This window comes from Festucalex cinctus, chromosome 20, assembly GCF_051991245.1.
Source record: "Festucalex cinctus isolate MCC-2025b chromosome 20, RoL_Fcin_1.0, whole genome shotgun sequence".
NCBI lineage: Eukaryota > Metazoa > Chordata > Actinopteri > Syngnathiformes > Syngnathidae > Festucalex > Festucalex cinctus.
Window position 1 is genome coordinate 10,558,034 of NC_135430.1, and position 24,553 is coordinate 10,582,586.

The 24,553-nt window shown below is 40.3% G+C and overlaps 1 protein-coding gene across 8 annotated transcripts in view; it reads left to right on the top strand.

Annotated features, from left to right (window-relative positions):
• ncoa2 (nuclear receptor coactivator 2) overlaps nt 1–24,553 on the top strand; it is a 45,690-nt gene that overhangs the window by 1,869 nt on the left and 19,268 nt on the right. For 6 of the 8 annotated variants that reach the window (XM_077508678.1, XM_077508683.1, XM_077508684.1 and 3 more), the window contains exons 2-9: nt 9,167–9,252; nt 12,851–12,955; nt 13,227–13,399; nt 16,785–16,888; nt 20,080–20,257; nt 21,601–21,792; nt 23,024–23,125; nt 24,382–24,522. In XM_077508678.1, coding sequence (XP_077364804.1) covers nt 12,870–12,955; nt 13,227–13,399; nt 16,785–16,888; nt 20,080–20,257; nt 21,601–21,792; nt 23,024–23,125; nt 24,382–24,522 — 976 coding nt within the window. In that variant the 5' untranslated portion in view covers nt 9,167–9,252; nt 12,851–12,869. Of the gene's footprint in view, nt 1–14; nt 688–3,269; nt 3,298–9,166; nt 9,253–12,850; nt 12,956–13,226; nt 13,400–16,784; nt 16,889–20,079; nt 20,258–21,600; nt 21,793–23,023; nt 23,126–24,381; nt 24,523–24,553 lie in introns of those variants that run through there. The other 2 variants (XM_077508680.1, XM_077508682.1) reach the window with 2 other exon arrangements.

Here is a 24,553-nt window from a genome sequence, read left to right on the forward strand (position 1 = left end):
TTTACTTTCATTGCCCTAATAATTTGAAACAAACGTGTATATTTGTGACCTGTAAGTTGTCAGTGTCCTTTGCCTTGTGATTAGACGGCTTTGTTGCATCACCTGACTGATATTGTAATCGTGTGACCCTTTTTCGCCAGTGCAAGCTGACATTTGTCTTTGCTGGATCGCGCTCCAAAAGTTGCACAGCGTACTTTGTCATGTTTGACTTTGTTTAAGTTGACTGCCTATATATATATATATATATATTTATTTTATTTAAACTACCACATAGCTTTGCCTCAGTCTGTTAGCTTAAGGCTAATGCTAATATGGGCAATGATTATGTATGTGGCTGTCAAGGTGCTATTTGCAGTTTTCTAACTGCTAGCAAGATTTGGATGTAGCCATCTTACATTGCTAGCGTGGCTTATTCATCCCAAACACGAAATGTTACCGGTTTGATGTGGTTTGTCTTGTTTTGTTTTTTTATCTACAGTCATTAATATGGGACAGAGTCCTGATTAAGTTTTCATAGCGTTTTAACATAAGGAATTTTTATTTACATATTTTAAAACAGTGCAGCAACAGATAATATAAGAATAATCATGGTTATGTACTATTCTTTATCATGTATATGAAGCCTACTTGATTTCTAGGCAGGACCCGCCCAACTGCATTTATTGGTTGATAAATCCGGGCAGAAACGTGAGTATTGGCCTTTATATTGCCCTGATTCGCTTAAAACACCACTGTAGGTGAATTGTGAACAAAAATTATTCGTTTCGCTAAACATTTTTTTTTTTAAATTGCGCTTTGTGTCTATAAATGTCAACTCCAGTCCTGTAGGTGGCGATAATGTGCTACAAAAAATTGTCGGCAGTTGCGAAACCTCCAGAAGTACAAATGCGAAGGATGGCTGTTTAGCGGTAAACAAACAGCAGTTTCCGCAAGGCTTATTGCGTTAGCTTATCCGTCCATCAGTCCTTGTATAAGGTCCGCAGTGTTTTCTCAACAGGATGCCTCCCTCCTTCCCTTCATCGCTCCCTCCCGCTGATATCAGCTCGGGCACCTCACCCTGCTGTCTCTGCGTTGGTGTTGCCATGGAAACAGCCATGTGACAGGTCCTGGGTGGGTGTGAGGGATGAGCCGCGGGGGTAATGGCCAGGCTTACAGTAGCGGCAGGATGGAGGGGGAAGGGGGGCGGGGGTATGGTTGATGGTACGCCGTCACCAAAGAGGAGGAGAGAGACTTATCCGCCCCAGCGTGCTCCGAGGCGTTCCGTCGTCGTGTTGTTTGAACTGACCTGGAATCAGCCACGCCGCCCATCCGTCTAGCTATCTGCTGGGATCGGGAGTGGGTGTCGTTTGTTGCTAAGGAGGGCGAGATGAAGTCGATATGCATCATCAGAACAAACCGCGCGTGGAAGCTGGCGCATCCCAAGGTCCAAATCATGTGGCAATCATATGTGGATAACCGGGGGAGAAAAATCACACCAAGCAAGGCGGATGAAGAGGGGCTGGAGATGGAGTAGCCATGATAATTGCTAATGTAAATGTCAAAAGCCAATCAGCAGAAATGGAGTGCTAAGTGGTGCACTTAGCAGCAGGTTACCATAGCGTGTTGAGCTTACAAAAATATTTAAGCGTTCACATCTTACTGAATATACACATTTTTCTTTGATTTCTCTTAAATGGGAGTAAGTTGGAGTTTACATGAAACAAAAGCACTGGTTACCGTTTAATTAGCTTAGCATGGCTTCTCAGTCTTCTGTTGTGGTGCAACTTTCCATATCTGATGTCAACCCCGCTATATAAAATGCCCTCCAATGAAAGACTAAAGTCCTTGACAGAGCAGTGATTGATACCGGTTATTCCCATTTAATTTTGGAACACAGTCACTTTAAGTTTTGAGTTGTTCCGAAAAGGCAAGAGTGGTAACGCGACGCCCGACCGACTCTGGCATCTCTGCCATTCAGAGCGCTCCGATGTAGGTCAGCCGCCGCGCGGTGAGTATTGATCCTAAACTAAATGATATTGCTGTATGTGCTAGCTCGTGGCAAAGAAGGTGCCCGCGGCCCCTTTTGATTTGAGCAGAGGGCACATGACGCTAACGAGGCTGCTGTATGCTACTGTAGATTGCAGAGCTATTTGGTATGCCTGATACCCCCGAAGTAAAATGAATAGTAGACTCATTCATTTGGAGCCGGGAAAAAAACTGCGAAAGGGGCTTGAGCCTACCTCCAAACCTGGCAAAATTGCAGGTTGACTTCAAACTCCAGAATATACCTTTCACACAATTGCAGAGCTGCCAAAATGTAGTATCAACCCCCTTTTATACTGCCCGTTATAACTTTATTTATTTTTTCTTTATATCTGTATGAATTTGCCACTTTGGAGGTTGAATGAGGCTTGATACGTGTGGAAAGTTTGTCTATTGTCCAATCTGTTTTAGTACCTTTCACACAGAACTGTGACCTGGGAAAACATGGTATTGGTGGACATTGTGTACGGGGCTTGAAACATATTTGCTGGTTGACACCAATTCTCCTTGTGTATTGGTACTTGTCATACAGGACGGAGAATTGAAACAAGAGACGTATGAAAGGGACTCCTGCAAACTCGGGATGTCACCTCCAAGGCCACCACCACTTCGTGTCTGTACTTTTCACACAGAACGTTGTTCACTCATTTGCTCCCAACAACATATAAATCCGTTCTATTTTAAATATTACCATGCTCCCAAAGACGTATTTACGTTTGTTTGTTTTTTTGTTTTTAAATGCTAGAGCATAAAGAAGTCATTGATGCAGCCTCTAAACTGAAGAGAATGGTTGAAACTATGGTAGTTATTACAAAAACGGACAGCAGGTGGCAGCAGAGTATAAGAGATCAACCAGGGCCATGTTTTTTAAAAAGATTTGTGAATAATGATGAAACTTAGCTAATGCTAATGCTAATTGCTGCAAAACTGAAACCGATAGAAATATACTTCTTTTTCCTGGTGAAACAAGAGACTCTAATCTTGCTTTTGGTAGGTTCCATGTTTTTATAGCAATAGAACACAGTATTCTGTGGGCCTTGCAAAATCAGTCCAAACCCAGTAAAACAGCCGGGAGCGAAGGGGGTTGACACAAATCAGCGCACCGAGAAAAATGACAAAAACTGCATTTGATAGTCAGTGTGAAAGGGGCTTAAAATGACCTCAGCAAATTTCACTTCATCCTGCCCAATTAGAAATCGTGACGTGTGGAGAAGATCTGATGGTGACGTGTGAAAGGAGAACAGGAGAAAAATGCTTCTACAAGCTGTGTGAAAGGTGCTCAGATAATAAATATAACATCAAAGCCAAACAAAGCAGCAGTTACTGTAACGAGATTTATTTAATTTTTTTCCTTTAATTGTGATGATAGGCGGAATTGCTTCCGCCTCAGTGTGTTTGTGCTAGTGGGTGCTAGCATGTGCTTGGCACAGGGAGGAATCCTTGGCACCAGGCAAAGGGGGACAGCGGAAAAAAAACAAAAAAAACCTCCCATTCAGCCAGCTCGTCCGCCGGACTTGGCCCGGCGCAACTCGGCCCCGCGGCGTCCAAAATAACAACCTGGCGGAATAAACAGCAACTGGCGGCAGGCAGGGCTGAGGTAGCTGCAGTATGCGCGGCAAGGCCTGTTTTCTCACCCTCTCGTCATGAAGCCGCCGGAATGCCAGGCGTCACTTTCGGGTGCGTTTGGTTTGTATGCACCTTTTTTTTTTTTTTTTTTTTTTGCCGGGATTAAACTGACTCTACTGAGTCAGCCGTGGTCCTGCACTGACCCGCGTCGTCACGTCATTTCTTGGTTTTTGTTTTTCTTCCTGGCCACTGCAGGGGGTTTGAGTGCTGAACTGAACCATGTTCTCAGTGTCCTTTCTCCATACTGCACGAATGAGATATAGCTCCATGCGAATAATATCCATAAATCAACACGCCGTCTGCTCATGTCCTATTCCGGACTTGATGAAAAATGTGGCCGGCATATCATGGTGGCCCTTATTATTATTTTCTTCCGAACTTGTTTACTACATTTGAAGCGTATTAAAGCTAAGGATAGACCGTTTATCGGCAGGTCCGATTATTGTGCGGATATTTAGCATTATGACAAATATCGAGATCAACCTTTTTTTTTTTTTTTTTTAAATCTGAAGGCCGATAAAGCTGCCATCTTGCTAAGCAGTGAATGTTTGCAAACGTCGCGCGTTTTGTGTTTTCATCAGGAATGGCAAAATGGTCACAGTTTTTTCTTATTGTACACACATTTGGAACATATTTCGACAATTTTTCATTGGAAAGAACTTTTGAAGCGTTTTACAAACCCTAACGAAAACCTCAAATTGGCTACATTTACATAAATTTGTCGCTCAGTGAGATGCAGAGAACTTTTCATTTATGGATCTATTTAAATTTCCACTTTAATAAAAATCAGAACTCCCGACACTTTTTATAAAAAATAAATAAATAAATAAAAAGAAATTATGTTGACATTTTAGAAAACTTTATTTACAATAGAAAACTTATTCTAGGGATCTGTTTACTTGCTTAGTTTTTAATTTAGCTTAACATAGTGCTGGGTGATAGAAACGGTATATTCTATATAAGGTATAAATTTTGCCTCTACCGTCGTACCAAGGTAGCGCATGTTGATGACCTCAGCATAATAAATGTTGTTATCCAAAGTAATTTTATTCTTTCATTGTTTTTTAATCCATTTATCTTATATAAAGGACTATGTAAACCAGCAAACAAATTTATTTAAAAAAAAAAAAAAAAATATATATATATATATATATATATATATATATATACCGTGATATATATATACTGTTACCGTGAAGGGATGCAATTTATACCGTGATATGAATTTTTGGACCATATCGCCCAGCCCTACCTTAACACATGCTAAAGACCTTTGAAGCTCCCTGCAATTTTTGTTATAAGTGTTTTAAATAAATCTGTCAATATAGTTTAAAAGAATTTTTTTTTATCTAATATTTTCTCCATTACTGCAAATGAGTATCGGCTTGAAATATCGGTTATCGGCCTCCTTGACTACTAATCATCTGTTACCGATATCGAGTTATCGACCTTGAAAACCCCATAACGGTCTGTTACTAATTAAAGCATGTTTTCTACCTGCTTGAAAAAAATGTAGGGTTGTTTGTACCTGCATAAATGTTTCAAAACACTTGTTAAAGATTAAATGCAACTGTATTGAACTTAAAAAGTGAAATTCAACTGAAATGTGCTGAGGCAGTCATTCGGCAGCGTACCACTATTAGGGAGCATGCATAAAAAACTTTGCTCATTGCTGTAGGCGGATATCTGCCGTTGAAAATTGGTTATTTCCCAAAACGAAAAAAAGCAAAACGATAAAGTACCATATTGACTGTGATCGCTTTGCCCCATAAAAGGTTAAATAGTCTTAGTCATCAGGTCTACCTGACCTGCTTGTCACTCTGTTTCAGAATGGGACTTACTAGAGTTAAATGGCAAGAGAGAGAGAGAAAGAGTTGCTGTGCTTCCCCCCCTCCCCCTTTTCTCCCCCCTCCCTCCACTGTCTGGTCCAATTACATGTTCCACTGTCAGGTCCTAATCAGCTCATGCCGGGAGTTTTAAAGTCATGCCCTAAAATGTTGTCCTCGCCACGTTAAAGCGTAAAGACACCATCTACCTCCAGCTAAATGTTTTACAATTGTGTCCCACTCTTGAGGATTGGCTTTAGAGCTAATCAAGTCAGTGACATAGTTGTGTCAGCTGATGCCTCCCCCCTTCCTGCGCCCACCCCTCCCCGCCACTGTACAGCCTCGGGCCTCGACTGGGACTCATTCCATGCAAACTGTGACAGGCATTAAATGGCGGCCGGCGTGTAAACGGTGCTCTGTGGTCGAGGTGCTGACTGGTCACAAGACAAGCCGCTACTTCCTGTATTTTGACTTTTATTGACCATTGGGAACTAGAGACTTTCATTTGGATCTTCGGTGACTAGTGTGGCGTATTTGAGTCAGTCTGTTTCCCGTTAGACAAGACGGAGTGAAGATGTCGACCTCTACGTTAGCTCTCATAAAAAGGATTGCGTTAAACTTGGGTGCCAGCGCGATATTGACTTGATACCGCAGGCAACTGGCGTCGACTGCCAACTGACGTCGCCGCCGAAGCAGCTGCCATCGGAGCAACAGATGTGCCGGCACCTGGCACGAGTCGGTGTCTCCATCAGAGGCGGCCGTTGAAATCCGCTGGCGTGGCGTCAACGCGTTTATAAATACCTTCCAGTGAGTGCGGCTGAGCGCCGGGTGTTATCAAGAATGCGCCTCTGAGTTTGTTAGGCCCCGGGAGACAAAGTTCGGTTGAAATTCAGAGCTGAAAGACTTGTTTGTCGAGCTTTTGCACCTTTTTTTTTTCCCCCCTCCCCTCCGTGTTTACACATGCAGATAAGTGTGGTGAGCGCAGCCGGGGACTTGAACCACTATAGGTTTTTTTGTTTGTTTGTTTGTTTGTTTGCATTACTGCAAGCAACCCAAATTTTATCGTCGTGTGTGAAACACAGCAAACCCCTAAGGTTGTTTTTTTATGAACAGCATTAGAATTTTAAAATGGACATTTTGTGGTTGCTTTTGTCGGATCTTGCATTCCAATGCTGTTCAGTTACTTGACTTCACTACCATAAACAAAAAAAGATGCATTGACTTGCCGCCTGAAAAAATTGTAGTAGTGAATAATAATAATAATGGCTAGGGGTGTGCCATCTAAGGCACCCCACGATTCGAATACGATTAAGGGCACTACGATTTGATTATTGAACGATTATCATGCTTTTTTTCTTACTTTGTGGCTACTTCATACTTTTAAGGTATATTTGTCAGTATTTATTAATTAAAGTAGCCAAACCAATTTATGTCCATTACTTTTTATTTCCAATCACCAAATGATCCAACAGGAACGATGGAAACGATGCCCATACAACAAAAAGCTACCCTTAAGCTGCTCTTTTTCACAAGAAGGTGCAAAAACAATTGTTTTAAAGGCAGTACTTTTCAAAAATATATTTTTCTATTGCAATCAAATAAGATTTACTCTGGTGGAATGACTTCCACATTTTCTGGAAAATATTAAACATAAAGTGCCTTTAGAAATAAATAAGACTTGTTTAAACCAAAATACTTTGTGTTTTCACAGATTTCTGTACTTTTAGCAGCGGTAGTGTTCCGTCATTAAATTATTATGGAAAATAATCATTTTGGAACATATATTAATCGTAATCAAAACCGAAATTCTTCCAAACACTACCTTTTAATTATGGGGAGAAAACATGTCTCTCATTAACTTCCGCTGCCGCTATCCTCACCATGTTTGTTGCTTTAAGTGTCCGGGTGGCAGGCATCTTTTACTTTCGTTCCGCAAGCTGGGGTAGTGTTTCTGCCATTAAATTATTATGGAAAATAATCGTTTTTCAACATTTATGAATCGTAATCTAATCGTCACGTGTCAAACCTCGATGAATCTAATAATCGATGTATTGGCACACCCACAAGTTATTGACTCGTGTTCGGATTGTGGCGCTCATCAAAACTGGTTGCTTTAAAATAAAATAAAAAATTTAAAAAAAAAAATTAATGGGTGTAAAACTGATTTAACTATTACTAGCAAAGCACTGGCAGAGGACACATTCCGTATTTGCCGTCTAAATGGATTGCAATAGTGATCAAAATTGGAAGAATTTTGCTTTAAAAAAAAATGTGTAGAGTCACTGGTATGATCAGAATAGGAAAATCGTGGAAATAGGAAAATGGTCAAATCTATTTCACCGCTACTGGCTAAGTTAAAAGTTGCGTCCTTTGATTTACATCTTAACAGGTTGCACTCGTCAAAAAGAAGCAATTGATTGATCAATTCCAGGCATTGATCGAGAACATTTGCTCGAGTGAATGCATGAAAAGACCCCCCCCCCCCCCCCCCCCTGCCAGGCGTCTTTGCAGCATTCCCTGCGTTAATTCAATTTTCACTGAATTGCTGTTCATTTGTGGATCTTAATCAAACATTTAGTGTGACTCATCCAGAGCAATCAGATCAGGTGTTTTCATTCTTATTGAATTGAAGGCCATCAGTGGGTAATTCAGAAGGCACCCGGTCGGGGCCCCATTGGCGTTTAGCCCCTCCGTGACCTGCTCACTTTCCGCCCCATGATCCATCCACCCTCATTTTGTCCCGTCTGAACCTGATTAGCTAGCTCATTAGCATTGTTATCCCAAGCTGGGTGTCAAAGCCTCGATATTGACGTACAGCGCCGACTCTCATTGTCGCACTCAGGCCAAATTCGTACTGTTTACTACATGTACTGCTCGTATTATTTCTTCTTATCTTTTTTTTTTTTTTTTTCACTTTCAAAGTCATTTTGACGCAGCATAATCTCATCCGGTTTCTTTTGTTTTTCCGGACACTACAGAACAATAATACCCATACACACAGTCAACGTTCCCGCCTCTTACAACTCTGATACTACCACCTTAAGAAGCAAAATTGCTAGGTTGATTGTGGGGGGTTTTCACACCCTCTCTTGGTCCTGTCACTCGATCCGCCGATCGGGCACGAGCATGTGACGGCTCAGAGGAAATTCCTCCGCAGGATGAGAACTTTCGCGCCTGGCAGGAAAGTGAAAAGAGGAAGGCTGAGAAATGCGGAATTATACGCGAGGCGTTACTTGATTATTTGGCACAATAATGGTATCCAAAAGCCCTGCATAGCTCTCGTATCCGTCACAAGTTGTTTTTTCTAATTATCTAAAGGAGAACATGACTTCTCCATGTGTCTAATTAATTGGGTGCCGTGATTAAAAAGGCGCACGCGGCGTAATTTTCAAGGCCTCCCGGGACATTTAAAGACCCTGCAGACACTTTTACGCTAACGCGCTGCAAAAACAGTCAAGAGATGGCTGTAAGTTTCTGACACAAAATCTGTCTGATATCATCCCAATCTCTACTTTCTGCAGCAGCCCATTTTCTTGTATTGCTTTTAATTGTGGGATCAACAGAAATATTGGGATTGTTGCCAACCAACAGAATTGTACACGTGTGTAAATATCACAGACCAAAACACGCTTTGGTATTGCAATTTTTTAGTGATAAATGTGTCGACTCATCATTTCTCTTGTGCCTTTCAGCTTGCACAAGTGGACGATGCTGAGAGCTTTCCTGATGTTGTCGTCTTGCAGTGATGGCCTGAGGGACCCTGCGCACTGAAACCAAGGTGAGGAGAGGGTTCTCTTTGCGTGACAAAATACCTTACCAGGAAGTGTATCCAGGAAAGCACAGAAACTCACAATCAAATATTATTTATAGGTGATTTTGACTCATTGGAGAGTTTAAGGCTAATTGTGCCTTCTTTGGTTATCAGATAAGAAGACCACAAGACGTTTCTTCTCCTTTCGCTTCTGGGTTGACATTTTCGCTGTTGCGCAAGAGGGAGTCTGCAATGTTTTGCGCAGAAACTTGGTTCCTAAAATCTCCATCACCACTCTGAAGGCTTTTGTAACATCTGAAGTTTGAATTGAGAGCGATGTATTCTTGGAATTATATTTAATGCTGTCTTCTTAAAGGCCCATGACGCAGTATTCGGAGTTTTTGCACATTTGTGACCCCTCTGGCGAAACGCGGAATGGACGCAAGCGACGCGCACGGCCAGGATCATGAGCATGGTGTCATGCTCAGAGCAAAAGTTAAAGTTTCCGGCCCAACCGCGCCAACATTATTTCACTTTACAGGAAAAGAGTGGCAACAGTTATTGTGCCACAGTTGCCTCCTGTCATTTATACAATTCTTAAAACGTGTGGGTGAAATATATGGTTATGTTAACACTCCAATTTGAGTCTTAAGTTGCTTCATGCCCCCTTAAAGGAGGCAGATGTGATTTTTCTGCAAAGCCCAAAGAGTGGTGTCTAAAACTGCGACTATCGATGCTAATCGTTAGCGTTATTTATAAGCGGACGTTGTGGTTACTGTAACTACAATTACAAATACAAAATGCAAATTGTAATTCTCTTTGTTTAGTTTGACTGTAAACGTCAACTTGGAGTGGCATTAAACAGTTTTTTTGATGGATGAATTGAGTGAAATTTGCCATTTAGCTTATTTATTATAAATCAGTAAGTTTTGCCAAATTGCTTGCAAAAGTCAAGGTTAAAGGTCAAATGAAGTTCACCTGTAAGATTATGGTGCCTTTTTGGGTTCCACCTAATTCCACCCAAAAGCTGAATCTGCCTAACTTTTTGTGAGTTGTGCATGTCCTCACAATCTTCGACCCTTAACCTTTTTAGTATGGGGGGGGAGGAGTTAAATGAAGACTAAAGTTATTCATCTTGATTGTGCTCTTCTTTGTATCTTTCACTTTGATCCTCCTCTTTCTCTTCTATCCCTCGACCCTGACCTTGCGTCGAAACATCTGCTTCAAGGTAACAGCAGCTGTCGGCAATGTAGAGAGTTTCTGAGTTTTACTCAAGTTGGTTTTGATAACCACCCCCCACCCACTCCCTTTCTCTACTCCCTTTCCTCCGACATGACTTCTGTGTGTTTTGGCTCCTGGCACTTTTTTTTTTTTTTTCCTCCCCCCACCATACAAATATTTGGATGTAAAGCGAGAAGACGAGTCCTCTGGGCCTACCCAAGCGTTTCCTCCCAGAAGTATCTGGACGAAATGACGTGTTTTAGGCCCACAATAAGTCATGTGACAGACGGATTAAATATGTTGTTTTCTGTGGTGGCGGCCCCCCATTATGATGTTGAGCTAGGTTTTATATATATATATATATATATATATATATATATATATATATATATATATATATATATATATATATATATATGGCCGAGCTCTCACATAGCGGGCGTGTCTCTATAATGAAAGCCCGGCGAACCCACGCAATCGTGGGGGTGGCACGTAATAACATGAGTACCCACCTCCCACTATGAGTTATGCGGTGAGTTAGCCTGCCTTGCATGCTTCTGAGGTTAATTAGTGCGGTCGTATCAGCTGAATTTTTGGTTAAATCAAAAATGTATCAAATGACACTCGGCTGGAACTGAGAGCTTTATGGTATTGCGTGCAATCAATATCGTTTATTATTGATAATGCTTCACCCTGACCACTTTCTCAGAAGGTTGCGTAAGCTAACAGCCCGTTTGTGCAGATATGATCTCGCTCAAGCACAGTGGCACATTCAGAAACAGATGCTGGCCATAATAATCAATTTATTGATTATCTTGATTTTTGTCAGTCTCAGCTGATCGGCTTTCCTCCCGGCAGGGTTATTTGACTTCTTCCAAAGCAGAGCATTTTTCCAAGCATCAATCAACATCTCAGCATCGTGCAGGATAATCAAAATGTCTCCTCTGAAATCCAAGCTCCTTGCCTCGCTCCTTGTCGTCTCCCTATCGCTAGACACGACGGCTCCAGCTATGTCCTGGAGAGTCGGCTCTGGTGATACCTAAGATACGGTGTAAGCAATGACACGCACTTGCCATCACGTCCTGCTTTCAAAGTCGAGATGATCTTGGTGGGTGGTCTGTCGAGGAAAATTTAGAAATTATGAATGTATTCCTACATCCTAAGTCAGTTATTTCTTCTTACGTACTGAAAACGCAAGCACTCCAACAATACTTTGTCAACTTTTGTGGCACAAATGTGAAACTACGAGGCGCTCGTATTGATGGTTTCTCGTCGTCACCAGCGGACTCGGCCCTGTGCAGACAGTCTGGCTGCCTTTGTCATTGAGACGTGCCTCGCTTGTACGTGGGAGTCCCTCGTATCGGTCTCAAACATACAGTGACCCGCCGTTACTGCCATGTCAAGGAGAGACGACGAGGCACCCAATCATATCCAATCCCGGCGGGACGGGGCGCAGCAAATCAGCGCCTGAGTCCCCATGGTAACTTGGGCGACCAATAGGAATAACTTGTGCCACTTAAGCCATTAAGAGAGTTTTAACAACCTGATATCTGCTGTCATTATTAAAAGAAAAAAAAATCCAATACAAACTAACTGAACATGGCGTTGAAGTCATTTGTCATCCACACGGTGCCCCTCTCGAGTGTCTAATCACCTTTTCCTACCTCCAAAGTAGGTCATTCTAGGCCAGAAGCCTGTTTTTTCTTTTTCTTTCTCCTAAGCTACACTACATCTGCGCTATATAGTGCTGCTGCTACTCTGCCTGTCCTGCCTTATGTAATGAAGGAGGAGTCGGCAGGCAAGCATGTGCGCTTGTCATGTTTCCATGGCTGGAGTGGATCGCAACACGGCATGCGTGCTGGGGAACGCCTTCTTTTCTCGCCTGCAGGGGGGGTTGGGAGGCTGGTCTCCTTACATCAAACTATGGATTTGAGAGTTTAAAAAAAAAAAGAAAAAAAGTATAGGGGCTTCTTGGTTTATGATGGGGCTTTTTTGGGTTACTAAAGGCTCACAGTGAAGTAGAATATTTGATCGTGCAGCAGATAATGTTACCACAAAGCATGGTTGGGTTACCGGTTTGAAGGTACATTGCAGTTTGAAAAAGGGCAAATTTCAAAAACTTTTTTTTTTTTTGAGTCATCTGTGTTTTAGAGTTATAGTTTGTAGTAGATTTATGTTTTTCAACGACCGGGCTCGTTCCATTCGTGGGGATTACTGAATATGCTGACCTGCTAACCTGGCAAGAAATTGCGTTAACTTGGTTATCCGATGCGCTAGCGTCGAGCTCTGCTGATCCTGAAAACTGAAAGGGGGAAAAAAAACTAAATGTTCAAAACTTATGTTTTCGCACTGATGCCATGACAGTGTCCTGAATTTTAACTTTTTAAAACTTTTTTGTTTCCAGAGGCTGATATGCATTGAGGATGAGCAGCATCGGGGAAAACTCATCCGACCCTGCCAGGGCAGAGTCGCGAAAACGTGAATGCTCCGCCGAACTTCTTGGACCAAGGTAGAGTATGGTAGAGTTTGGTTTTTTTCAACATTGTTTTTAATAATTTCGACATTGATGTTGCACATTCCTAAACAGAAAAATAAAGATGTTTCAGGTGTTTCTCAATAAATGTGAGTAATCTTGTCATTAATGTTAAAAAAAACAAAAAAACACGCTGTTTACCAAAACAATTATTTATTTTTTTGGACATAGTCATACAGCACGCCGGGAAAAAAATCCCTTTTGTAGGCACTTAATTAAGAATACAATCTTTCCTCTTTGTCCGCAGTCCCAAGAGAAGCAACGAGAAACGCAACCGCGAGCACGAGAACAAGTACATCGAGGAGCTCGCCGAGCTGATCTTCGCCAACTTCAACGACATCGACAACTTCAATGTCAAGCCCGACAAATGTGCCATCCTGAAGGAGACTGTGAAGCAGATCCGGCAAATAAAGGAGCAAGGTACGCGCACGCGCCGAGCGAACACTCGCAAATGGAGCCTATTATTATCCGTCCATCCGTTTTCTATAACGCTTGTCCTCATTAGTGTAAGGGGAGCTGGAGTCCAATGCTTAAAACAGACATTTGCGGGGCGAATGCTATGAAAAGGGGGCCTGGAAAGTTAGGGGAAAAAATTGACACCAGCTTCATCGATTTTAAAATGAAATTTGGTGATGTCAATTATTGCAGGATATGCAAAAATGTCTGAAGGACCACTGCCTGATATTGAACAGGAAACTACTACTGATTGACACTGCTAATTGTGGGAATGCTTCAGCATTCCCACATATGTTATTGTGATTTTTATCCTTCAATTTTTTTTGCCACTTAACAACTCCCACTTAATACATACAATTTACACTGTTCAAATTTCAACTAGCTTCAAAAATTGACGCCTCCTGGGGTATATATCGTCTGATTCCACATTACTTAAAGCGTTTGCACAATTTAACTTGTAATATCAACTTTTCAAATATTCATTTTCAATGGGACAGACATTGAACTTTTTCTAAGTATCACTTTCCACGTCCACTTCCATACATATAACTTATTATTTTTACCAGGTGTCTTACACTGCTCGGTGGCACAGTTGGTAAAGTGCATTGTCCAGTAACCAGGAGGTCATAATTTATCTCTCAATTTACTTCATAAGCATTCCACATGCATTCAAAGCTTAGCATTCAGCCGTTGGCATTCAGCTTTCAGCATTCCCACGCAATTTCTCCAGAAATTGCACTTAGTCTAGTTTACTTAATTGACATGAAATTGGGTCGACACCTGTGATAAAGTGTAAAATCAAGCGCATGTCATAAATTTTGGTTTTAGGCAGCCATTTTGGGGGATGACGTCTATAGAGGAATGTGCTTGGAAACTTTGGTGGGGGGAAAAAAGCCACTGACTGGACCCAACAATGTCTAAATAATAATAATTACAAAAATAATGGTTAGAAAAAAAATCACTTTCAAGTGTGCCTGATTAACGTTTGGAAAGCTGCCTTGCACAATTTAATATTGTCCTAAACGGCATTTCGATTGATTAATGTTGCTCCCATCCCTTCATCGTGTAACGTGTATAATCCACAGCACTCTCCACCGTCCTGAGCCAGAACATCAGGCACATCAATCAGCGCTGCTCAATTATTTGCCCAGATACTCATTTGAGTAATTTGAGGCTCTTTTTCTGGGCATCTCTGTTATCCCAACCTTTTTATTTAATCACCCATAAAATTACCTTTCCTATTAAATAATCAAAACTCATAAAGTCTTTTAGGTCCAAATATAGTTTGAATTTCTCATGTTACCGCAAAGGAGAAGTATAGATGGGTTGAGTAAGTTTAGAGCCAGCTTGATGCGGTGTGGTCTAATTATACACGTGGACAGCAATGTCATTTTGTTTTATGGGACAGGAACTGTTATGTAACATGAGTAATGTGATATAAATGGGGAAAATAACCTCAAATTCTGTACTACGAGCTGCCTAAGTTGAGTTACAAAGTCAATAATATTTGCACACACAAGCCACGCAATGTTCAGACTTTTTATGACATTTTTCAGAATGGTCATCAAATTGTCGCCAAAACTCATTTTTTATGAACTGCATTTTACTCAAAAGTTAACCTCAAAACTGTCAATTTGCGTAATGTCGAAACATGAGTACCGCCCGAGCTTGCGCAACGCCATACAAACCCGCACATTCATCTCTTCGGGCGTTAATGATGTTTGCATCGGTGGGACCTCTCCGGGCCCAGCGGGGGGTGTCACAACCACGCAGGCGCACCCCCTCCCCACTGGCCAGGCTATACGGAGCCATCACTCAATGTCAGCGCGGCCCCTCACAAGAAGAAGCGCGCCTCAGACGCAGGGGGGAACCGATCGAAAAAGTCGCCTCTCGGGGCAGATAAACATAATCCGTAAACAAGCGCGCGAGTGTGCGCCGGCGTGGCTGTATCTCGGCTAATGAAGGTGGCGAGTGTTGCGACCAACAAGCGACGGCAGTGTGAAGAAAGCTGTAAAAAGTTGCACTCCTTTAGGCTATGTAAAAAGATAGCCCATATTGTTGGTTACGACGCAATAAGGTTCGGAAGGGAAACAATAACGCTCTCTGTTATATAATCAATAACAGCTTAGAATATGTGAAATTGCGCTGACAATAACCACAAATGTACATGACAGTGAAGAGAAGTTAACCACTGTGTAAGAGCGTAAAACTTTTCACTCTTTTCTGGAAATACATAAATAAACAATTATAACTGTAAAATTCTACTTTTTAAATTGTAAATCACTAATATTGTCATTCATTGCAACTCCTTTTCCTCGTAATGGCACAATTTTAGCCATGCAGAATGAATATGGTCTTCTTGTAATATTACGATTATATCCATCCATCCGTCCATTTTCTTAACCGCTCACTCCTCACAAGGGTCGCGGGCGTGCTGGAGCCTATCCCAGCCGGCTTCGGGCAGTAGGCGGGCACACCCTGAATTGGTTGCCTGCCAATCACAGTATTATGACTATATTCAAACAATATTGTAATTTTTTTCTCATAATGCAACATTACTCTCATATTACAACTGCATCCATGCAAAATTACGTTGATTTTTTTTTTCTTCATAAATTCTGACTTTACATCATCTTTCTCTCATATTATGACTTGTAACAACTATTTATACAAAAGTCATTAGTTTAAACTTTATTCACACAAAATGACAATTTTTTTCTAATATTACGACTTTATTCGCACAAAATAATTTTATTTCTTTTAAGTTACAACTGCTTTATTCTCTTCATGTTATGACTTTAGTTGTGTAAATTACGACTTCCAAAATAAATTTTTCCTTTTAATATTACTACGTTATTCATATAATATTGCATAATTTTATCTCATATTTTGATTTTATCTACATTAAATTAGGCAAGTATTGTTTTCTCATAATATTGTAACTTAATTCACATGAAATGACAATATCTGACAAATGTTATGGCTATTGGCTTTATTTACACATTACTTTTTTCCCATATATTACTACTTTATTCATATAATATTGCACCATTTTATCTCATATTTGGACTCTACGTCCACTAAATTCAACAAGTTTTGTTTTATTCTCATAATATTACAACTTAATTAACATGAAATTACAAGTTCTGACAAATGTTATGGCTTTATTTATGCAATAGTACTTTTTCCATATATTTACTCATGATTATGTAATTTTTTTTAGCATAGTATTTCAACCTTATTCACAATATTGCATCATTTATTTCTCTTATTATTACTTTATGCTTAAACTATTACAGGTTTCTACCCTTTTTTCTTAATCAAATGTTACAACTTTGTCCACATCCAGAGAAAGCAGCCGCCGCCAACGAGGAGGAGGTGCAGAAGGCCGATGTGTCATCGACGGGCCAGAGCGTGATTGACAAAGATGCCTTGGGGCCCATGATGTTGGAGGTGGGTCTCTATACAGTGCATATGTTAATATTTGAGCGACTAAACTCCTGCTAGGCATTACAGACACTTTTAACAAATGTGACAAAAACTGTATAAAAGTGTATCCATAATTGAATCCATGATTGCTGTACATTTCAAAGCTGTCATTGGAGAGACCCCATAAATGGGCCGCCCCCAAAGTATCTCATATCTGTCCCCCGATTGGCTGTAAATCTGCCAGCATCGTGCGGTGGCCCCGTCATGGCCGCAGCGGAGCACTCAAGTGCTGACGTATAAACGGGAACGAAAGCAACAGCCTGCTGCGGTGAATCACTCCATTCCGCCAACCTCTCTCTCTCTCTCGCTCTCCCTTCATTTCACTTTTCTCTCACGTCGGCCTTCAGATATGTCCCGTTGAGGGCTATTTATAGCGCCCCAGGTCCGGCGTCAACCAAATCGACACACTGACTCGTGAAGGCTAAATATAGTCTGTGTTCATTTAAAGGATGCGCTATAGGTGAGAAAAGCACCCGCACCTCTCCTGTGCTGCCTGACATACTTACTGTAGTAGGAAACAAAATGTTCTCATTACAAGAACAAACATTGTAATATTATGTAATAATATACTTTTTTTCCTTGTCATAGGATGTTTTCCTCCTCATTTTGCCCAGATTTTTCTTGGTATAATGTGATTTTTTTTTTTTTCTCCTCATAATGCATGTTTTTCCTGTAATAATAATAGTTTTTGTATTAAATGTTGTAAGAATACAACTTTTTTTGCAGCTTTTTTCTTGTCAAGTATGACTTTCCTATCGTAATAACAGTACAACTTTTTTCCTCGAAACAATAACATTTTTTCTTTTCACGATGCAACTTTTTTCGTCGAACTATACATGTTCGTGATGTCTGTTTTCCTGGAATTTTTTTTCCCAGTATAAAACTTTTTCTGGTAATAATATGACTTTGCTTTCATAATCCACATTAATTTCTTATAATGCAACTTTTTTTTGTCATAAGTCTTTTTTTTTTTTTCCAGGCTGCAGCTTTTTCTTTCGTAATAACTTTTGTTCATGACTATAAAAAATATTCCTTACAATCCAGCCTTTTTCTTGTTGTAACGCGACTTTTATTCTCATTAATTCTCTGACTTTTTCTCGTATTTTACAATGCAAACCTTTTTCGTAACATACATTTTCCTTGTGACAATACATTTTTCTCAGAATGTGGCTTGTTTGTATCAATTACTTTTGATTTATTTGTCCATTTTTTCCCCCCCTTAGTACAACTTTTTTTCCCATGTAACTTTTTATGGTAATAATACAAGACAAAACTTTTTCCCACAATGCAAGATTTTCTGATAATACATTTTTTTTTCCGAACTGCAACTTTTTTTTTTTTCGACGAACAATCTATTTTTATTTTTGCTCTCATGGTTTTTTTGCCCCGCAATATTTCAACAGTTTTTTTCTTGTAGAATTAGCGCTATTAATTAATTTAATAATTTTTGTGAAATTGTCAGGTAACATCGAAGTGGTCTTTTTAAACCAGAGCGCCTTTCATTAGCATATTGGCCCCGCAGTGTTACGCAAGCGCTGTCTGGAAGGAGTGTTGCTCCCTTTTCTATGTGCCCTACTTGTCCGGCGCGTGGCCTTTCTTCACACGGAATGCACATATTGCGCCACGATAGATGATCTCGGCCGCCGCTCTATTTTCAGCCGGGCTCGACTTTGGGAAATGTCCGTAGACATTTTCATGCATTAAAAATGTACGAACGCCCGTACAAAGCAATTAGTCTAATGGTGATTATTCTCGTCACAGAGGTGGAAGAGGAAACACCTTCTCAGATTAACAAGCACCCGAATACCCCCCCACCCCCCCCAAAGAGCTGCGGGTGATTTGATGGCCTAATTGCCACCATCTTGTGCGTAATGGCTGACCTGGGGCTGTATTCTTTCAATTAAACGCTTCTCCTCCTCCTCTTCATTCGCTGCACTCATGCTTTTATACTGGAAAAGTGACGGATGGGCAAATGGACACGGCGTGATTGCGTAATTGTGCGCCCATATTTGGTACAGCTTGTGCTTTGTCAATATGATGGATAATTACCAAACAAGCACAGATAACAAGCGGAATTGCCCGGAAGCTGTGTGGATGAAGAAACAGTCAATCTACCATGTGTATATATAAAAAAATTAAAAAATGCTGTCTGATGGAAGGAGACCTTAATTGTAAAATTTTGGAATATTATTAATTAAAATATCACCCATGTATTATAGAAAATATAGGAGTTTCACGTAAATGAAGCGCCAATTTTATAGTCAGTCATTCTGAGTTTAAAGTCATAATATTGTGATAATAAAGTTACGATTACCAGGAAAATGTCATAGTTTCATAAGCCCCCCAAAAAATGTACAAAAGTTTTACAAAAGTTATGATATTACAAGAAAATGTAGTACGGTAATTTTGCCTAAATAGTCACAATTTTACAGCACAAATATTGTAATTATCCAAGACTGGAAACTCCATGAAAATAATTGCAATTACAAAAATAAAATTCAGAGGAAAAAATAAAAAGTCATAATTTTACAGTTATAACATTACAAGGAAACATTTCAATTTTATGTGAAGCCATATCAAGAGAATAGTTGTAATATTGTAAAGTGAAGAACATTTTTATTTTACACGAAGTCGCAATATTCCCAGAAAATAGTTGCAATTACAAGAAAGTGAAAAAAAAAAAAATTTTAAGAGAAAAAGTTATTCCTAACATTTTAAGAAAGTAGTTGTAGTCATCATATTTTGAAAGTAGTTGTAAAATTATGAGTGGGGGGGACTAAAAAAAAATTCCAATATAAATTCCAAGAATACAATTTCAATTACAAGAATAATTATAATCTTATGAGTAAAAAGTTTTTGCGAGAAAAAGCTTTTTTTTTCTTCTATATAATAGTCTAATAATATGAGTGAATTGTATTTTCAAATAAATTTTACATAATCTATTTTTTTTTACTACACTAAAATCCAATGTGTGGGTAGGTGCTGCTGTTTTGGTTCACAACAGAATTCATACGGTCTCAGTGGACAACTTGTTGATGCCCATGTTTGAAAAATTATGCCTTTTTGTTTCCTGAAGGGAAAAGAGTATCATTGTAAGTAAAAAATAACTAAATAAATAAAATCATCTTTTGACATCATATCGTTGTCCCGCGCAGGCCCTGGACGGCTTCTTTTTTGTGGTCAACATGGAAGGCAACATCGTGTTCGTGTCTGAGAACGTGACGCAGTACCTGCATTACAACCAGGAGGAGCTGATGAACACCAGCGTCTACAGTGTGCTGCACGTCGGAGACCACGCCGAGTTCATCAAGAACCTCCTGCCCAAATCCCTCGGTGAGCGCACACTCCACACTCAGTGTGTCTGTCCCCAACATAAACATAAAGCTCTTCTAATTGACAAACTCAAACTCATGGATTAACCTGCCCAGTTCTACCTCGACCACGTGGTGGTGACGTCTTCATTTTTGAGCCATTTGGCAGATTTTTGGTCCGTTCCACTTTTTCATTTGAGGTCAAGTTCATACAATCCATACGTTCTTCAATTTTTTCCTCTGCCAGGATGGCGCGAGTCCTCCCAGCGCTCTTCTTCCGTCTAGCCCCCTTCTCGGCTAATTAACTTCCCTTTTCAGGCTCTCTCCCCTGTCAGCCGCCGCTCCCTTCCTATACTCTCATCTCGTACCTTCCATCATCATGTCAAGGGTGTTACTTTCCCATTTTCGTCGTCTTTTCATTTTGTAGTTGTCCTGAAAAAAATTGAACGTAATGTTGCTTTTGAACCCGTACTATTTGATGAGAAAAAGTTGTAGTATGAGAGCCAAAATAGACATCACCAGAGAAAATAGTGTTCATTTCCCCAAGAATAAAGAAAAGTGTTGAAATATTACATGAGTATGAAAAAAAACTATTACTTTTTAACATTTGACATCCGCTTCTTTTCCCCACTAATCAACCACCGAAGGTGATTTTTCAATCTATGTCAGTCCCTCCCCCCTCGTTGCTTGGAATTGAGGTCTGACAAGTGCCCGGCCATCTGGGCGGGAGAGCGAGTGGCGAGGAGGAGAAGAAGAAGCACCCAGGAAGAGAGAGAGAAAAAAGAAAGCATCAAGCACGGGGCTTTGTCCCAGATAACTGGGAGATTATCATCAATGCAGCGAACGAGATCAGCAGATGGAGTGGGACGCGACTTTGCTAGAGTGAAACGAGTCGTGTGCACGCGCGTTTTTCGAGGAGATGCGTATGTTTGGCTTTGTGGACGAAGACTGCAAACTTCATTAGGGGCTCAGATTTTTGTTTTGTTTTTTCCTCAAAAAAATTGGGAGCGAATGTAAAATAGCTAACACCGCTAGGTAGACTCTGCCTTATAAAAGCACACGCATTCATTCGCGGATAAGCACAGATACTACAATATGGAATGCGTGGATGAAAATACCGGCATCTCATGTTCATATGTAGTGTTTTTATATGCACAAAGCTGTAAAATATGTCAATTATAAAAAAATAATAATAATTTTTACTTGATTAGCAATTAAAGTGCATGGATTGAAGAGCAACATCCCACCCCCAACAGCTCTCTTGCACTCATTTCTTGAGATAAGTACTTGCACGTACCTCGGGTCAGAAGTTATTGAACTGAATTTTCCCTGACCGAATTCTATGCCTCTTTTTGTTTTCCCCAGTGAACGGCGTGCCGTGGTCCAGCGAGGGTCCGAGGCGCAACAGCCACACCTTCAACTGCCGAATGCTGGTCAACCCGCACAGCGAGAGCCCGGAGCAGGCGCACGAGCACGAGCCGCAGCAGCAGCAGAAGTACGAGACCATGCAATGCTTCGCCGTGTCGGAGCCCAAGTCCATCAAGGAGGAAGGCGACGGTACGCAAATACGCATAGCGGTTACGTTCACAAGCAGACGAATCATGTTAGAACATGAGGGGTTGGCTTGAATATTTCACATGTAAAACATTAGTCGGCCTGCTCAATAACTGCAGAGACAAGATAATTATGCAATGGAAATGTGTGTAAATAAATGCAGAAGTGTGATTTTTATCTTTTTTTTTTTTGCATTTGATTATAAATGTAAAATTTGCTTTGCAGCTTTATTCCATCACCTTCCTAAAATAATGGCCTAAGTCATATTTTGACCAAAAAAATGTTTTTAAAACATCTCAGGACTCTGCTCATCTCTGCTAAAATCAGCAATATCCTTAAGTTAAACTGATCATTCAATTATACCACTGAAATGAAATAATTTATACATAAATCGGCGTTTGTTTCACTTAGGACGTTATTTTAGGAGTGTGATGTTTTGTTTTGTTTTTTCTTTTTTTCAAAAAAGCTTTGATCGTGCTCAAGAGGCAACCGATTTGAATTTTTAAAATTTATTTTAATATATTTATCAATATTTTCAGAGTAAACTTTGTGTGACATTGTTATTGTCTTTATATTATAATTTTAAAGTATGTTTTTTACAATTCATTGTATACTAATTTAAATGATTTTGTTTTTATCTAGAGACAACAGATTTGAAAATGACATGCTGTTTTTAATTTGTTAAAATAAATATATAGAATTTAGTCTTTTGTCCAAATTAAACTGTCAAAAGGAAATCGCCTTTGGATTGAGAGGCAACAGACTAGCATTTTTTTTTTAATTATATTTTGCATTAATGTATTGATCAATATTTTGATAAATGTATCACTCTAATAGTTGTAATTTAAACAATTTTAATATTTGAAATTCAAATGTAAATATTTTTTTACAATTTTTTTTTTACCACCTTGGTATTGATCTTTATCAAGAGACAACAAAATGGTAAAAAAGTCAAAACAGTAAAAATAAGTTTACTCGCACACATACACATACTGACACTCAAAGGTCATCCCTTCCTTTGCCAACCAAAGCTTCTCCTCTTCATGAAAGACGAGGGGTAGGGGCTGCTCCCTACCCTCATTAATAACCCTATTAATGATGCAGCCTGGGAATAACATGCATTTCATTTTCTTGTCCCCCCGCCCTCTCTCCATCATCCTCCCCCTTCCTTGGTGCTTTCAATATCCTTCTACATACGTCCTCATCGCTGGCTTCTTCTCTCTGCCGCCCTCAGACTTCCAGTCATGCCTAATCTGTGTGGCTCGCCGGGTCCCCATGAAGGAGAGGCCCATGATGCCCACGCACGAGAGTTTCACCACACGTCAAGACCTGCAAGGTACCAAGAAAAGCACACAATGTGCTCCAAATCCACCGACATCCGTGAGAGGCGTGAGGCAGACCTACCGTCCACTAGTCCCACCGTGCTGCCCTCGACACTAACGCGCTAGTCCAATTACAGCAGCATCGGGTACACAAGCGCAGACTTAACGAGATCCATTAGCCTGACAGATGGCATGACCTGGTTTCTCAGTTGAAGTGCATTAGAGTGTACCAGGTGGGCCTAATGTTGTGGCCTTTGACTGGAAGCTTGTGAGTCTTGCTAACATTTCAAGAAATAATTACAGATGCTTGATTCCACTTTATTTTCCCCAGACCGATACCAGTGTAAGAACTCTACTCGTGAGTAGTCCGAGATACGAAGTGTCGATACTGCTAGTACTTTTCATTCATAAAATTTCCACAATAAAAACAATGACAGATAATGTTAATGAAAGACTTATAGATATCCCAGCAATAGCATAAAAATGTTCTATAAAACGGCATGAAATTGTTTTTTTGTTTTTTTTTTACTTTCTCGTTCCTAATTTTAAAACGGTCACAAGGAGGCGGCCGCTAGCAATATCGGCCACCATTGTGCGTACGATACCCTGATTGAAGGCTTGTATCGGCCCGATACCAATACTTGGTCAACGTACTCGACCATCCCTAAAATAATAATACAATGTTTAAGCTAGTAAAGCATCTCTCGCTAGCTTTACAACATTATAGCCTTTCTATTTTGATTGGTCGTCTGCCCTGCGGAGGTAACGTACTCATTGGGCTTCAGGTCTTAAACTGACTGTATCAATTTACGGAATAACAGTCATCCGTGCTAACAATATTGAAATTCACTCACTCAATGACAAGTCAAATTAATTCACTTCACATTTAGGAAGTTTAGCAGTTTGTCAGTGAACAATACTGAACAATTGATTTAAAAAAAAAAAAAAAAAAAAAAGAGGCTTTAAGCTATTAATGCCAGTCCCAGTTGAAGTTTACAGTCAAAATAAACAGAAGCATGTATTGAAAACAAACACATTTCTTCAAGTAATGCTAACAAACAATGCCAAACCATTGACAAGCTAACAGCATCAACAGTTGCTATTACGGTTACAAAAACGGTCACAAGATGAATTAAACTTGTAATTGGTATTATGGGGGGAGGGGTTATCTCTCCTGTAAGGTGTCTCTGCATCTGAAAAGTTTGACTTGGCTCGGTTCACATAGAAGCCCTCGAATGAATTCATATTTTTCATGTCTGCTGTTTTCAAGGTAAGATCACCTCGTTGGATACCAGCCTGCTGCGGGCCTCCATGAAGCCGGGCTGGGAGGACCTGGTGCGTCGTTGCATCCAACGCTTTCACCTGCAAAACGATGGCGAGATGTCCTTCGCCAAACGGCATCAGCAAGAAGGTGAATAAACGCTCGCCAGGGATGTTTTCGT